Source organism: Rutilus rutilus, assembly GCF_951802725.1.
Source record: "Rutilus rutilus genome assembly, chromosome: 22".
Classification (NCBI taxonomy): Eukaryota; Metazoa; Chordata; class Actinopteri; order Cypriniformes; family Leuciscidae; genus Rutilus; species Rutilus rutilus.
This window is the reverse complement of record NC_140227.1, coordinates 18,350,005-18,368,465: the sequence shown is the minus strand read 5'-3', so window position 1 is coordinate 18,368,465 and position 18,461 is coordinate 18,350,005. Positions and strand designations below refer to the sequence as shown.

Sequence of the window (18,461 nt, the reverse complement as noted above, 5' to 3'; positions counted from 1 at the left end):
CATACGGATGATTTTTGGATGATTTATAGTATTTGCATCTTTGAAAGCTTCAGTTCCAGCTCATTGTAATTGCATGGAAAAATGTCTCTTTCAGTGTTATGTGATATAAAGGTATAGCATAAGGTTAGCTAAATTATGACAGAATTTTCATTTCTGGATGAAATATTCCTATAATCTGTTGATCTTCTAAACATAAACTGTTCCTGCTTCTCTGTCTTTAGTCCCAACAACATTATCACTTTTTTATTGCACTATGCTATTCTTGAGGTACTAAAAATAAAAAACAGGTAATGTTGCAAACATGTCCAAGCTTTATGTTGCAAAACATCCATTTCTATTTCTTTTCTAGGATCCCAGATCCAGGTATCATCGAGCACCATTGTCAGGTGGAAGCAGGCATTAGCGGCATTAGCGCACATACCCCTTTGCGGTCCGTTCTGTAAATCATCCATGCGACGACAAAGCCCCAGCGCTGCTCACCAAATAATAGGACACAGACAATGTGAATATTGGAGCTGGCCAGGTGCACTGAGCTTCCCTATCTCCCCTCGGAGCTAATGGACCAATATGGGAGAATGGAAATTGATTCAAGCTAGTCAGTAAACTAAGAATTCACCGCATTCATTTTGTTTGCGTGTGTTGTGGGGATGTATTGTTTATTGGAATTCGAATTTCGTAGGTAATTGGGGATGTAGAAAATGTAAACAGGAATAAATGCAGCTTTGCTTTTATTAATGCCAATGAATCTCACTGTTGTCCTTCGGTGCTGTGCCTGTCGAGACGACAGGCAGAGAAATGACAATTGTGCGATAGAGATAATTAGACTACAGTAGAGGTTTTCAACCTTGAAGTTGTGGGAGAATTCTGTTTTATATCGCATGAGTAGCCGTGCGATATCGCTTTATACCAGCCATCCGGAGGCTATCACAGTTGCGCTGATACAGAGCCATATCGCATATGAGCGTGATATTGCATTTATACAACAGTTCGACGACACAAGTGTGTAAATAAATAAGAAACAACAACAGAGTGTCTTTAAAAACTGCCACGAATTCAAATCAGATTCCTAAATTCCTGTTAATTGGAGTTACTTGCCATCAGAATGAACAGTTTCTTCTGTATTCCTGAATTTATTCTTGGTTTAACAGGCTTTTAATCTGAATTCTGAGTTTAACTGCGATAATCAACTGTTGGAGGAATTGCTCTTCGGTATCTGGTCAGTTAAGCTCCATTTATTTATCTATCTATCTATTGATGAACTGTGAAAGCCTGTCGTTTCTAACGATCCCATTACGGGAAAAGGACTACTTACCTGTTCATGCGCACCGCATCCCTGGATGTTTTGGAATCAAGCTGTCAGGAAGAATGCCTTCTATTATTCTCGTATCGTCTTATTAGAAGTGAACATACAGTAGACACGGTCTGTCTTTGAATTGTCTACTCATCTGAATTCTCACCACTGGTGATTTTCTGTTGTTCATGTTTATAAATCTCCCGCAACTGGGTACAAACTATCCTCCAAGTTTGGTGTGTTTCTTACACCTATGAGATCAGAAAGTGTATTGATTAATTCTGTGAGAAACAAGCAAAAATTTTGAAAGCTAAAAATGGGTCAGGCTAGGCTCTATTGAGTGAAATGTGCTCAGATGTGAATTTCAAGGATTGGGCTTCAAATTTTTTAAACATGCAAATGTATGGGTGTAATTCAAGGTCTTGTGTGTTACATCAGGTCCTTGGTACTACAAGACTTTTACATTATAGAGACTGTTCAGATATGCATAAAGGTTTTTCGACATGCCTCAAAATTCAGAATTCTCTATGTAAAGTGAAATCCAGAGAGCTGAAAAGAAGCCAGTTTTTTTCATAACTATTTTGGTAAATAATAATCTTGCTTTGACACAGTGCAGATTTTGCCTTGTATGGGCCACCACAGGTAATCTTTTATTGCCTGAAAATAGCCAACACAAGTAAAGCCTTACTGAACATGCCAGCACCACACACCCACAGACCCAGGTCTCTAAAGCCAAACATTTAAGGCTAGAGGTGAGAAGGGTTATCAAAACTCCTCAAATAGATTCCACGCTTTTTCCCAGGTTTCCTAATCTTTCCATATGGGTGGTTTAAAGGGATGTCCATGTGTCTGCGTGTGCATCGGTGGAAAGAGATTGTGGTAATCCATGGGTGTAATCTAAGGTACAAGTGGCCATGAGGGAGTTTATGAGGACAGTCCACAGAATGCTAAGTCCAGACTGGAGTCTGAATGACAGATAACACAAACTTAAGCTTGTAGAACCTCCAGAGGAGCCCAAGCATTGATAACACACCTCAAAGTACCGCAGAGATGGGTGCGTTTTTGTGCTGGTTTCTATAAAAACTCTTCATGAGAACACATCTTCTTCAACATTTGGAGTACCTGCTGCCATACCATCCTAGTTAGAATATTCCAATACAGTCCTCAATCACAATATTTCTTCTTGCACTGCTCTCTTAAATACTCAATTCTGATGGGTCAATAATGGCATTAAATATTGCAGTATAACAACTTTATAATAAACTCTCTTTTCATACCAACGTAATTTAGCTAACTAGCATCATTTTGAAATTCAAAACAGTTAGCCACTGACTACACTTCACAAAATGTATTTGCAGATATTCAATTTTACATAATTGTTAATAAATTAAAACCTTTCATATATGACTAGAAGCTCAAATGTCTCCAGTTAATGCAAGAAAACAAATCTACCTATCTATCTACCTATCTATCTATCTATCTATCTATCTATCTATCTATCTATCTATCTATCTATCTATCTATCTATCTATCTATCTATCTATCTATCTATCTATCTATCTATCTATCTATCTATCTAGGTTTGTAACATTCAAACTTTTTGTAAACTTTCTTTAAAAGTCTTTTTTTTAACTGATTCAATTTGTTTGTGTTAATCTTTGATGTTCTAAGTTAGAAATTACAGCTACTGTCTATGGATTTCTTTTTCATTTTTATTCAGATTAATCTCCAAATTAGGAAATAAATTGGAATTTAATGACGTTCTTAGTTCAATCCTGAGTGGCACTGTACTCAGGGTCGTACATTTAGCCTTACACAGTCACATGTAACCCAGCAGTGAACCCTACAGATATGATACAAAAGATCCCACAAACCTCATTTCTCATCTCATGCTGGAGAAACGTAAGGAGAGGCTTTGTAGAAGCATTAGATGGATGAGAGTTATTGATACCCTGTGCCAATCTACCTCCAAGCCCCTTCCTCATCAACCCTTGACTCAGAGAGGGAGCACAAGTCCTCTCCTTACCTTAGAAGGGCTCTCAGCGGCAGACGCAGAAGAGCTGTCTGAAAGAAGGCCCTTGAAAATGTTCACCTGTGATACTGCTTTTTAACCTCTTAGGTTTCTCTGCGGTTCAAGAGATGTGGCGAGGAAAGCTCTGTCTTTCAGAAGAGCAAAAAAAAAAAAAAAATAGAGTAAAAGCTTCTGTGAGGAGACTTGAGAGAGGCTTGTTCTTTTATGTCTCGAAGGGACACAGAGAAACTTGAGTTGCGGAACTGTCTGTTCTGAGAGACACAGCTTGCCAAGATCTTGAGACATTTCATTCATGGCTGAGTGTCATATCTGTTTTACTAATAACTGAGCAGCATCTGGCAAAATATTATATATGATCGTCAAGTAAAAGCTATGGATATATCAAAGCAAACATTAAGGTGTTGTGTGTTTAATCAAAATAAACCGACTAATCTTCCATATTGTTTACAACAAGTAAGCTTTGAGCCGTAAACGTTACTGACCCTGACAAGAACTTGAGGGAAGGGTCCTCTGGAGTTTTCAGGCACGTTGATTGGTGGAATGACCCAGTCTCGCTTCTGTCGCCGCAGCCCATTGGACGAGCCTCGCTGGTGTTGTCGTGGAAACGTAATGAGCCTGGGATTTTGATAGTGGTTGTGGGAGGATAAGCCATAGATACCGTCCCCAGTAATCTGTGGAGAACAGAAATGTACACTCCATATGAAGCAGATCTTCAAATTCACACATATAGAAGGTACATTCAAAAGAAACTTAAAAGAAGCTGATGCTATAAATAAGATCATGATGATTCAAAAGAAAAATCATAAATGAGTTCTCTTTGTTTTCTTAAATGTATTTCATGCACAACAAAGAGGTTAAATGGGGAGAAAATGGTGACTGGAGACAAAAGAAGATTTTTTTTTTTTTGTCAATACTGTGAAAATCTGTGAGGTTCAAAACAACCCATAGATAAATGCCAGAACTGATCTACAATTTACTTATCTACAAAATTCAAATTTCCACATGAACATGAAATCATTTCCACATGAAAACAATTCTATTTATTTATTTATTTTCAAAATGCTTCAAATTACTGTCGGAATACTGTTATTCAGATGTTTGTAATATATCCAAATGGTTTCATATAAAATAGGTTTGGGTCAGCGTTATTTTATTTTATTTTAATATTATTTACATACAATAGTATTAATCATTTTGAATATATTTGTTATTTTTACATTTTCAGTTTTCGTTTTAAGTTTAGTTTTAGTAATGCTGTTATGTACTTTTGTCATTTTTATTTTTATTTTTATTTTTATATAATTCTATTAAGGCCTAGCTTTTGTTCAGGTTTAGATTTAATCATTTTTGTACTTCAACTTAAACATTAAACATTTCTAATATATATATATATAGTTTTATTCTATCTTTATTTCGATTAACAAAAACCATTTCAATAGTTTTAATTTACAATAACAACACTGGTTTGGGTGGGTTAATTAACCTGCCTAAACATAAATATTTGAATACTTCATATTCAAAATTAAACCTTGTCAACTAAAATTCAAATTTTAGGCCCAGTAAAATTGACCAATGAATTAAGAAATATGACATGACAAAATGTATATTTTGCACTGGAAGGGGGAACACTCTGTACCGGTTAAGCTCAGTTTTGGTTTCATTTTCACTGTGTTCTGCTTCTGTTTTGCCTGCCTTGGTTCTCTAGTTAGTTTTCTTTTGTTCTCATTTTCAGGCCACTAGTTAGTTTCCATGGTTATTCAATATAATTAATTAATCACACCTGTTTGCATTCAGTTCATGTATTTAAGCCCTTCAGTTCTTTCTGTTCAGTGTCTGGTTTAGTTTATGTTTTGAGTGCACCGTTACATGCTACCCTGTTTGGAATACTTCCTTTGTTTTGTATTATTAAAGTAATTTTGTTATTTGCAAGCTAACCTTCTTCCTCATCTTCTTCGTGGACTAAACCATGACACTTTGAGAAAAATCACAACTGAGAACTCTTTTAAGTCTTCAGAGTTATAAAAGAGCAATATTGACCGTACAATAGAAGGTTTGAAGAGACAAACACACCTTTAATAGGAGTACATACCTGTCCAATTACTACTAATCACTCATTATTTGTGAGGCAATGGTACGAAACAGTCGTGGAACGGTATGTGCACACCTGATCCCCGAGCCAGGCTCGTAAACATAGCTGTGGGGTTTCTGCTAAAACGACCAATCAAAATGACAAATCGCGTCAAGGCCTCTGTAAACCAGCCCTTATAACACAGCAATACCACAGTGACGCATACCATGACATTTCCTCATGGGTGCCCAATGAAAAAGATTGATGGAATACCACATCAATAATTTAGACAAGAAAAACTAGAGCTGCCGCTGACCCTTACTTGATTCATCCAAAGGCCAAGGAAAGGGCTGAAGCGACCAATCAAACAGCCACCGTTTTTCAAAGCAGCTGACTGTGTGTGTGGGGAACGGGACTGTCCTGCGGTTCATTTAATGTCTTTAGCGCTCATCTCTGAATTGTCAGCTTTTCATCCAATCCTGTGTTGCTGTTTCTCCCCCTGACACCTCGACGTCTGTGGCACTGCATTTTTCGAGCCGAGGCACATTCGCCAAATCCCAGTTTTCTCTCTCTCTCTCGGTGTGTCTCGCGTCCCCCCGGCGGGGGCTGCCAACTCAAGCATGTGTAGGCAGGTCAGCCTATCAATGTCTCACAAACACGGTTTGTCGGCAGAAGAGCTCGAACAGATGTGAGGCAAATCTGAGCAAACATATTGTATTTTTTTCGCTCTTTTGTTTTAATTTTTCACAGCTTGATGGCTCTGGCTGCAGGGGCTTGGAAAATGGAGGGATTGTGTCGTGGCAGGGAGGGAGCGGTGAACGAGTGAGGAGGGCAGCTGTGAGGCGCTGATAAAATCACTTCCGCCTCAGCTCTGCTCATCCACGAAGCTCACAGGTACCTGCTGCAGCATGAGAAAGAAGCTGCAACGGGACCTTTCGGGGGGCGGCAGGTGGAATTACTGTGCATAAGAGGGTGAAATAGAGAAAGAAGAGGTTGGAGAATGAAAAAAAGAGATCGAGGGGAAATCAAGTTGAGCAGTGAAGGCTAAATAATCCTCCCAGACAAAAGACAAATCATAAGAAGGCATTCAAAACTCCTGCATCTACACCGCCAATTCGGCACGTGGCGACGCCGAGCGATGCTACGGATGATGTGGAAAACGTGGATAAAATGGTGGAATTCGGTAATAAAAATGGAATTTACAGAGTTTTTATAATAATCACAACTACATCATTTGTAAAACTTCAAGGAATATCACACCATTTTTCTTTCGTATTTAATTTTAATAGCAAACCTGTTGTGCAGCACTTTGTTCAATAAAATGAATCTACAATTCATTTGATTGCATTTTAAAAGATGAATTAAATTTCATCATAATTGTATTTTTTTTTATAAATCATTAAATAGTTAAAGTTTTATGAATTAAAACAGAAATCAAAATCCAGAAATATATACTGTATATAAAAAAATAGGATAATTGGGATTATTAAATATTTGTGAAAATTTTAATTTTGAAAAAAGAAAGAAAAGGAATTTGAAGAAAGAAAAAAAAAGGATTTCATAGGTCTCTAGACACCCCATGCCCGGTCAGTAATGTGACCTTCGTGAGGACGCGTTCAGAGATTTGCCGACCAGACAAATGTGTTCGAACACAGACAAAAGCCTTATCTCTCCCCTCACAGATCTGTTCATTAATGCGGGGTATTCATCATCTCGATCTGTCTCTCACTCCATCCCTATCGTTTTTTGCCTGCTGACAAACATTGGGACAGACATTGGGAGCTGTGATAAAGACCTTGATTTATCAATCAGCTCTCACTGGCACCAAGGAAGCATTCCTCTGAATGTGTAGCCAACAGCACAGGAAGATCCAGAATGGTTTGATGCATCGTGTGGCGGCGCCAATGAAAGGCACAGACTTACAACAGCATGCCTAATGAAAAGTCTTATTCCTCTGGTAGGGCAACAAGCACTGCACCCATTACAACAGACAGTGAGGAAAGAATAAACTAGAACAAGCATGTTGTGTTGTGGGACGGCGCACGGCAGATGTACGGAATGTGCAGCTATGTATACGTGGATGCATGTGTGTGTGTGGGCGCATTTGGGAGTCAGCGTGTGTGAAATGGCTGCCTGGATTGCCCTGAGCTCCCGTAGCTCCAGAAGAACCAGCCCTGCCAGCTGGCTCCCCATCCCTCCCTGCTGAGAAGAAACCCGTTTGGGCATCAGTCAGCCTGCAGCTCTGCAGCAGACATCTGGAGGTTATTGTTCTATAGGGCCGCATTGCACTGCTTGCAACCCTGTCTGGAGTTTTTCCATTACACGCCAGTATGCCACACGCCACTCATTTTCTACTTTGGTAATCAGTCTTCGCACCTCATCGTCGGGAGGAAGCGGAAATGCACCTGGATTTGCACTGGAAGTTCCATTATTAAAAAGAAAAATTCCCATTATTTATAATTAGTTCTGCAAAAGCGTTTCACTAATCGTGTCAAATGAGTCTTATGAGTCAGCGTTATTTTAGAATTATTTATATACTATTATAGCATTTACGAATATTTTTATTCGTAAAAAAACTCCAATTTCTTTTTTGTGAATCAAAAACATTTATTATGACTAGAGAACTCCTACATTCCTAAACAAATGAAACGTATGAGCCTGTTCTTTTCAGTGAATTTCAGATGTGTGAACAAAATGTGCGGGGGGGGAAATAAAATAAACATAGCAGGCAATAAGTGTAATCCTACAACTGAACGAATGACTTTTTTTGAGCCGTTTTTTTTAGTAATTCAAAAACATACACCACTACCAGTGTAGTCCAATTCCCTAACAAATTAGTCTTATGAGACTGTTCTTTTCATTTAATCAAAAACAAACATAATAATAATAATATACTAGAATAATAGAATAGAATAAACTCCAATTCATGAACTAATGCGTCTTATGAGCAAAAACATAAATCGAGACCTGTGAATTTTTATAGTTTAAAGAAAAACAAACATGAATTCCAAACTCCAGCTTCAGGCAGATGAGGCTCACATCGAGCTAAATGCCAGCCAAAGAACAGTACTGGGTATTTTTAGACCTGAACCATCCAAAAACATAGAAACTTTGCTCAATAAAACATGTTGTGGGACAAAGCGACTGCACTGTTGTGCTGAACTCTAAAGCACTCTCTGGAACTTGTCAGCCCAGAAGGAGATACAACAGAATAGACTAGAATGAAAGCTGCATTTGGATCAAACCAATAAAAGTCATGCCATCCAGGCAAATACAATGCAAGTTGATAATCAACTACAACTAACAGACATTTACGCTCAGCAGATGCACAAAGAATCACACTGATGGATATCTTTGTTGATGCACACTTGATGAAATCTACGCTGAACAAAATTATAACAAAACATTTGTCCCCATTTTTCATGAGTTGAACTCAAAGATCTAAGACTTTTTATATGTACACAAAAAGCCTATTTCTCTAAAATATTGTTCACAAATCTGTCTAAATCTGTGTTAGTGAGCACTTCTCCTTTGCTGAGATAATCCATCTACCTCACAGGTGTGTGCTGATTAGACAGCATGATTACTGCACAGGTGTGCCTTAGGCTGGCCACAATAAAAGGCCACTCTAAATTGTGCGGTTTTACTGTATTGGGGGGGTCCGGAAACCAGTCAGTATCTGGTGTGACCACCATTTGCCTCACGCAGTGCAACACATCTCCTTCGCATAGAGTTGATCAGGTTGTTGATTGTGTCCTGTGGAATGTTGGTCCTCTCCTCTTCAATGGCTATGCGAAGTTGCTGGATATTGGCTGGACCTGGAACATGCTATCGTATACGCTGATCAAGAGCATCCCAAACATGCTCAATGGGTGACATGTCCAGTGAGTATGCTGGCCATGCAAGAACTGGGATGTTTTCAGCTTCCAGGAATTGTGTACAGATCCTTGCAACATGGGGCCGTGCATTATCATGCTGCAACATGAGGTGATGGTCGTGGATGAATGGCACAACAATGGGCCTCAGGATCTTGTCACGGTATCTCTGTGCATTCAAAATGCCATCAATAAAATGCACCTGTGTTCGTTGTCCATAACATATGCCTGCCCATACCATAACCCCACTGCCACCACTCGATCCACAATGTTGACATCAGCAAACCGCTCACCCACACGACACCATACACGCTGTCTGCCATCTGCCCTGTACAGTGAAAACCGGGATTCATCCGTGAAGAGAACACCTCTCCAAAGTGCCAGACGCCATCAGACGCCGAATGTGACCATTTGCCCACTCAAGTCGGTTACGACGACGAACTGCAGTCAAGTCGAGACCCCGATGAGGACGACGAGCATGCAGATGAGCTTCCCTGAGACAGTTTCTGACAATTTGTGCAGAAATTCTTTGATTATGCAAACCGACTGTTGCAGCAGCTGTCCGTGTGGCTGGTCTCAGATGATCTTGGAGGTGAAGATGCTGGATGTGGAGGTCCTGGGATGGTGCGGTTACACGTGGTCTGCGGTTGTGAGGCCGGTTGGATGTACTGGCAAATTCTCTGAAACGCCTTTGGAGACGGCTTATGGTAGAGAAATGAACATTCAATTCACGGGCAACAGCTCTGGTGGACATTCCTGCAGTCAGCATGCCAATTGCACGCTCCCTCAAAACTTGCGACATCTGTGGCATTGTGCTGTGTGATAAAACTGCACATTTTAGAGTGTCCTTTTATTGTGGCCAGCCTAAGGCACACCTGTGCAATAATCATGCTGTCTAATCAGCATCTTGATATGCCACACCTGTGAGGTGGATGGATTATCTCGGCAAAGGAGAAGTGCTCACTAACACAAAATTATACAGATTTGTAAACAATATTTGAGAGAAATAGGCCTTTTGTGTGCATAGAAAAAGACTTAGATCTTTGAGTTCAGCTCATGAATAATGGGGGCAAAAACAAAAGTGTTGCGTTTATAATTTTGTTCAGTGTAGCTTCCATATCAATGTCTTTCAAATTATCACTGCTAGTTCAAAGTAACAAAAGACTTGCTTACTTTGTAATTGAGGCATCTTAGTTTAATTACTTTTAATCATGGGGGTGTGTGTGCGTGCGTGCATTTATTTATGTAATGTGTTGTCTTTTAAGATAGTGCTGATCTTAATTTATTTCTCTCAGCTCTACCTCTAAATATATCTCATTTCAAGTATTTCAAGTCAAGAGGCCAAAATAGATTAAATGAATCTAAAAGTAAAAACTAAATCTATATTGTCGAATGGGAGGCCAAACCGATGATTGTCACAATCAAATACCATCTATAAAAAAAAAAAAAGTATTATCTTTGTATGATGTAAAATAATAATAATTATAATGATCTAAAATGAAGTAATGAATTACATTAATAAACATGATAATTAAATGATTTAAACATTTAATTACAACTATTAGTATTAGATAAATAATGTATAAAATTACATTATATATATATATATATACACACACACACACACTGTATATACAACAACAATAACATTAATAATTATTATTATTAGTAGCATATTATATATATATAATTTTTTTTATATATAATTACCTATTAAATAATAACTTATTATTTATTATATTAACAATTAATGATAAAAAAACTGTTGTTGACTAGGCACAAGCTAATATGGCTAGTACCTACTTTCAGCAAATCAGTTAAAGGGTGCTGGGAAAACCTTATGCTACCTAATTAATATTCATTAGGCCAACTGATAAGCTTTGTAATAATGTCCCTTTACTTTGTCAGATTGTTCCTTTGCCTTGCTTTTTGGCACTTCACTGAGTGATTCAGGGAGAATTAGTTTGTGGAAAACACATCTGTCATGACTTAGAGACAACACATAGGAAATTTTGGCACGTAAATAGATGCAAACACATCTTAAATTCTGTAATACTCAGAGCTAAACCACTGCATTTTTATTTAGATAATTTTTTGTCATTAATTATTTATAATCTCAACTAGGTCAAAGAGTTGCAAAGAGTCACATCTCCCATGAACACCCAATGTATCTTCTTGCTGTGTGTGTGCGTTTGTCCTTCAGTAACCAGCCATAACCGGCAAGGAGACATTTCTCTCAATGGTCGTGCAGAAGGAGAGGACATGTGCGGGGTTAGGGACACGGGGATAGGGCTCGCCAGACCAGACTCCTGGATCCCTAGAGGACCTGCATTCCTGCCTCTCTGCTTGGCATTTCTAGGTCACTTTGGATGCAGAAACAGTCCGATGCCAGTGGGAAAGACATCTATATAAAGCCTGTACACCTCATCTGCTCTAGACCAGAGCACAGGACATGAGCATGACAGCCACATGTATTAAAAGTTTAATGATACTTGCCAAGCAGGACACATCGTGGCAGAAGTGAGTGTGTGTGTGTGTGCATTGGATGAAAATGACTTGGATGAAATATTACTCCTTTCATCTTTTGTATAAAAATTACATTTGAGCATTCGCTTTCATAATCAGATCATGACTTTTGGTGTGTTGCCAAGGGCTTGTGCAAACCCTCAACACGTGACAACGGCATCTCTGCATACTGTACATGCACGAGACGGCGAAACAAAATGTAATCAATTTAAAAACTGTAACTAGTTTTCAAATTCTGATGATTGCTTAAACGTATTAACATCTTGCTCTGTTATTGAATCTCATTCTTGCTGTTGCTATATGGGCAAATAATTACACTGAGACGGCACATCACCTCCCCCGAACCCCCCTAAAACCATGAACTCAATCAATGTACATTATTTCATGCACTCCATTCCTGAGCTGCTAGACTCACAAATGGATTGTCACAACAGGAGTACTCACAAAAAACTACACATGCAAACTAAAAATCGGAAAATTATTCTAAAATAAAAGTTTGGGATAAGATTATGTAATGTTTTTGAAAGAAGTTTCTTATGCTAACCATGCATTTCTTAGATAAATAAATAAATAAATATTCTGAAATACTATTACAAATGAAAAATAACTGTTTTTAATATATTTCAATACGTGATATATACATGATGGCAGGGCTAAATTTTTAATCAGCCATTCCTCCAGTCTTCAGTGCGTATTGATCAATTTAAAGCATTCTAGGAGCATGAAGAATTAATAATAATAATAATAAAAACCGTTTGATTGGTGGTATATATAATTACTAGTATATGCAAGTATAAATTATATACTATACCATTCAAAAATTAAGGTACGTTTTAAAAAAAAAATTTTTTTTATACTTTTATTCAGCAAGGATGCATTAAACTGATCAAAACTGACAGTAAATACATTTATAATATTAAAAGATTCTATTTCAAATAAAAGCGGTTTGAACTTTCTATTCATTAAAAAAATAATAAAAAAAATACAATTTCCACAAAAATATTGCATACAATTAAAAAAATTCAGCTTAGCCATAACAGGGCAGGGGTAAATTACACTTTAAAATATATTCAAGTAATACAATTTTTTTTACAATATTAATGTTTTTTATAGTATTTTAGAAAAAATAAATGCAGCCTTGGTGAGCATAAAAGAACTCCAAACTTTTGAACGGTAGTGCATATTATAAATAATTACGTATAATATAAATAATAAATATATACAAATAAAAATAATAATATTTTAAATATAAAGATAGCATGTGCTTATATATATATATATAAACTTCCGCAAAAGTCTGTTAAGTGGTTCAGGCAAAATTAATTACAGCAAACAGACAACTAATATTCAGAAATAATATTTGATATAAATTACACATAGTTTGTCCTTGCCTGGTTAATAGGAGGAGATAGCGGGTGTCCGGCGAGGGCCAGTTTAACAGTGGTCTCCCAGATATACTTGCCCACGCTGGCTCTGGCCGTCACCATGAACTGAATCGGTTCGGTTAGATTCGCCACATCTTGCTCCGCGTACAGAGAGCCATCCGGCCGAACGCTGAACTTTGGGTCACTGCTCTCAAAAGAAACCTCCTCTATTTGCTGACAGGTTTTGAACTCCACTGCAGGGAAAGAGAGAAAGAGAGGGTAAAGGGTGAGAAAAACATCAAATAACAATGAAACTATTATTGCTGAAAGGTGCAAAAACTGTTCAAAGCGATCTTATTTTCAGCCAACATGTTTCATTGCTCGTGCTCGTGCATGCACATTTGTCATTGTCTATCTCCTCTACTATGCTTGACTGGTTATTAAATGAAACATCATGGCTATATACAGTAGCCTACAATACAAACATACTGTAGTTATTACAGCTAAGGTGGAACCGGGCATTATTGATTCAATACTTCATTCAGCCACATATAAAACAATAAATAAATAAAATGTATAATAATAATAAATGATGGGCTATAGCTAAGTCCAATAATATAAGCAATGTACTGGGTAATATGTAATAGGAACACAAGACACCATTTGTCAAAATGTGCAAAAAATGACTTAAATCTGATAATGTTTATATATGAAGAGTTCAGATGCAAAAGCCTCTAAGTGCCATCTGAAATTTCCTTCTAGAATGATCATTTTTATCAAGCTTGTACGTTTATGTTCACTTATTTCACTTTAATGGCAATGAAAATGACCTATTAATTGTAATTAAAGTGAAATTACTCACTTTAGAAGAGAATTTCAGATGGCACTTAGAGGCTTTTGCATCTGAAGTCTTCATATATATATCAAAAAATAATAATTAATTTGAGCTTCTCTTAAAAACAGATTCCTCTGACGTTTCTCTAAAAATGTAAAAAGGTAACAAACAGAATGAGTGAGTCATATGTTTTCTCTCGCTATGGTTGTTTGGAAAGGGTTCCGGTCAACAACAGCAGATGGTCCGTTCAGTTACACCTGAGGGAAAGTTCCACAGCTTCAGCTCTACTTAAATTGAGCGAGCCAGCAAGAGAGCGAGAGAAAGAGAGAGAGCCATGTGCCACGTCTAGATTAATCACAGTTTAAATATTAGAGCTCTCTTTCACATACACCAGAAGTTCATTCCTACAACTTTAGTAGACCATATGGGAGACTAAGGCTAGTTTTCACAATTTGTACACCAGTAAATATTTCTCAGATTAAGTTCATTTTAGAAAAGGCAATCTCTATATAGACACATTTATTAAAGATTCTTATTTTTAAAAAGCTACTGAACAATTCCACTGTTAATGCTCAGGAAAAAAAATTTGATATAGTTCAGTGAACACACATTGACAATAACAGAGTATGTTGTCACACTATGGAATAAGTGCAACTAGGGCTGCAACTAATAATTATTTTGACTATCGATTTATCTATCTTTTTTTATTTATTTTTTATTTGATTAATCTGAAGAAAAATCTAAAACATTATACATGATATATGTTAACAATAATGGTATTCCACATCCTGTCCAATGCTGTCCTCCAAACAATGTGTAATATAATAAAGCCTATATGAAAACAAGTGAATGTATTTATGTAGGCTATATGCTACACAATGAAACAAAATAATAATAATAAAAAGATTAAAATATAAACATTACATTCTAAACTTAAACAACTGATTGCTTACTATTTTAAAGCAGAAATTAAAACGACTAAATTAAAAATAAAAACAAAAGTACAAAATGTTAACTTGAAAGATTTATGAAAACATTAATGTTACTGCTCTCATAAATATGATTACTTGTGTTGCATGTATATTTTAAACCTACACTTAATTTCGAACAAAAAAATATTTTTGCTAAATGTGTATTTTGGTCAGAATTATTGAGCTCCTTGCGTCTGTGTGACGCGCATGCGCGTACCGGCGCTCGTTCATTGAATACGCTTGTCGTCAGAACTCAGAATATGCTAAATGGAAATGCTCGCGGGACTATTCAAACATTTACATATAAGGATATAACCATAAAAGTAAGTTATACGCTGAGAAAAAAACGTGTTTGAGGTGGTAAACAGCACACGCACGCATCTGTTAAAGCAGGAGAGGGTAAGATGCGGGAAACGATTCAGAGTTTGTTCGAAGGGCTTAAATATAAAGCATTCTCATGTTTAGGACAACTTAGATTATGTACCTTTTCCGAAGCACCTCACTCTGTGTCCTCCGCTATTTTCCATATGCGTTTTGTCCAAAAAAATAAAATAAAAATTGGTTATTCGCACGTGACTGGCTGATGATGCTTTCCGAGCACAGCGCAGACACGACTAATCGATAATCTAATTCGTTGTTTATTATTTTCATTATCAATAATAATAGATTTTATCGATTAGTTTTTGCAGCCCTAAATGCAACAACATTTACATTTACATTTGACAGATGTTTTTTATCTAAAGTGAATTACATTGCATTTAAGGTATTTTATTAAGTTTACACATTCCATGGGGGATCGAACCTTTGACATTGTTAGTGCAAAGCTGTAGGCTACTGTTTGAGCTACAAAAATAAACTATGCAGAAAAAAAAAAAAAAAATTTTAAGTCAGGTAATTAAATATTGCAATTCAAAATCATTTAGAATTATAAGTAACATTTAAACCAAGCGTGACCCAAAATCTAAAGCATTAACATTATACTGAAATTTGAGTTAAGGACAGAATAAAAAAAATTAAATAAAAAAAATTCAATTTAAGACCTAGGTGTTTGAAACCAACATATAAAACCACCAGAGAAAGTGCCCAATTTTACCGCTGCAGAGGCATAGCCCTTGTGACAACTAGCCCCAGTCTCCATTTTGCATTACAACCACTTCAGTTGCATATTGTTCAGAACCATAGTCTTCACAGACTACCAGTAGAGGGTCAAAGCATTCCAAATAGATTTGAGTGCCGCTTCTCTCATCTCTTTCATCCCTCAGGATTGAAAAGAAAGAAAGATGGAACTAAAATCACTTCCAACTGATTTTATCTCTCTTCCAAAACCCTGCTGATAACAAGACAAATTGATTTCATAAATCACTGCGGGACCAAGTCACTTGTTAAGAGTGCTGGGCGAAAATGTTTAAAAAAAAGAAAAAAAGAAATCCGTCCATGAAATATCTTGCACGACAAGCTTTTTATCAAGCCATCTATCCAATTTACCACATGGTTTCCTGCCAGAAGATGCACCAAAACAACAGGCTAATAAAGCGTAGAATCCATTTCACCAATTGCACCATGGCTCGCTCAATGCTCCGGAGTTTTGTCTGGTGAATAATTGCAAATGGGAGGGGAAGAGGCCCATATGCACTTTTCAGAATGAGCACAAAACCACTGACACATGAAAAGCACGCTGCCTACTTTAACAAGCAAGGAAAAAAAACACACAAAGTGCATCATACTTGGAGAATCATGCCATTTTATTCTGTCAGTTCTCCTGAAGATGTCGAAAAGATGTAAATCAAGAATCAAAGTGATTTTTGCTATTTGGCAAATGTCACAAATGGCCTGAATACACTAATTGGAGCCTGATGTTGTTGATGGAAAAATTGTTAATTTATTTTAAGCATCAACAAAAAACATCTGCCAGCAGGGAAAGATTAAAAAACACAAGCATGATAAAAAAGAGAGATTGGTGTTTCCGTGAAGCAACAACGACAGTCAATGTTTTTGTAAATTAGGCTAATTTGCTTTAATGGAACGAGCTAATTATTGTCATTGAAGGCTTTTTATCACTCCACAACTGACATGCAGAGTAAACCTGTGGATCAGGGGACAGAGGCTAAACTTTGGGTGTTTGCATAAGAAAAACACTGGATCCAGAGTTGGGCAACATGATATTGTTGAGTAATGAGATGGGATTTTGGTATTGGGAACACAAAAATGGTCAGCCTCAAAAGTGTTATTATCAAACTGAGGATGCCTAACCAAAATTCTCTTACTTTCTGTATTGGTCTCTCTCTTTTTTCATAACAACAAACAGGATTGTACAGAAATCCACCCAGTCTCAGTCTCGGATGGCACACCCACACAGCTTAGAGTCCATTTACTGTATTATGCATTTACCATGCATATTGATCATAAAGACCTGCTAACTTACACATATGACAACTAGATCACAAATGTGTTTGTGCTGGTCTTTTCGATGTCTATGTTGACAGCCTCCAGATACAGATCACATTTTGTTGGCAAGTGCCAGTATGTGAAATGATCAGTACCTACTACCTTTCGAAAAACTTGAAATTAAAATTTTCTCTAAACAAAACCTAAATATTGAAGAAACTTACATTTCAGACACCATATTGCCTGTTTGTCTCTGCCAACAAAAATATCTCCAAATATAGCTGAATCAAACACTGCACAACTCCGAGCAACATACAATAGTGACGCCCAATATGTTTAAATGAATGATTCAAAGACTCATTTATGAAGACTTGTTTAATTCCTGAATGAATTAGCTATTTTGACTGTATCGTTAAATGAATGATTCAATGACTCAATGAATCATTCATTCAACATGTAACTTGTTTAGTTTAGTAACTTGTTTTGTTACTGAATGAATCAAAGTTTTGAATAGTTCAATTGAGTGACTCGCTCATAAAGGCACTTGTCGCCAACAGTAACAGTGTGACCAGAAGGAAGAGTTACTGAAAAACCTCGCCACTAACACACAGGCTGACAGCCTGTTGATATTTGCCTTCTGTTATACCGTGGAAAGTTTGATCCAATAAAACAGACATATTCTGTCCATGTAGGAGGTTCTTGCAATAGCAATTCAAAACAGGCTGAAATATGGCCACGTGAAGTACAAAAATCCAGTATCATATACAATTACAATTTCTAATTCAAGTCACAAGCTTTAACCACAGCACACATAAATAAAAAACAACAACAACAGAAATCAATTATTGATTGACGTTTCAGATTGCACACGGCAGCTTTATTGAAACTGCAATTCAGATTTTGGAATGTCAAGGTCTAGTGTGTAAGAAAAGATGTGGGAGAGATATTAATTTATTGACCAAGAAGTATGAATAAGAGAAATAAAAACGGGCAAGAACTAGATGATTGTGTCTGTCTGACTCTGTGTGACTGTGTGTGAGTGTGTAGAGGGGGAACGCAAGAACCGCTGTGTACTAGCAACACAGTACGACTGTTTTAAACAAGTTAGTATTGT

The 18,461-nt window shown here is 37.0% G+C and overlaps 1 protein-coding gene across 2 annotated transcripts in view; it reads right to left on the bottom strand.

Moving 5' to 3' along the window:
- Positions 1 to 18,461, bottom strand: part of cdh4 (cadherin 4, type 1, R-cadherin (retinal)) — a 241,745-nt gene that overhangs the window by 69,692 nt on the left and 153,592 nt on the right. For both annotated transcript variants that reach the window (XM_084394671.1, XM_084394670.1), the window contains exons 4-5: positions 13,184 to 13,410; positions 3,806 to 3,994 (exon numbers count right to left, since the gene is read on the bottom strand). In XM_084394671.1, the coding sequence (XP_084250797.1) occupies positions 3,806 to 3,994; positions 13,184 to 13,410 (416 nt within the window). The remainder of the gene's footprint in view (positions 1 to 3,805; positions 3,995 to 13,183; positions 13,411 to 18,461) is intronic.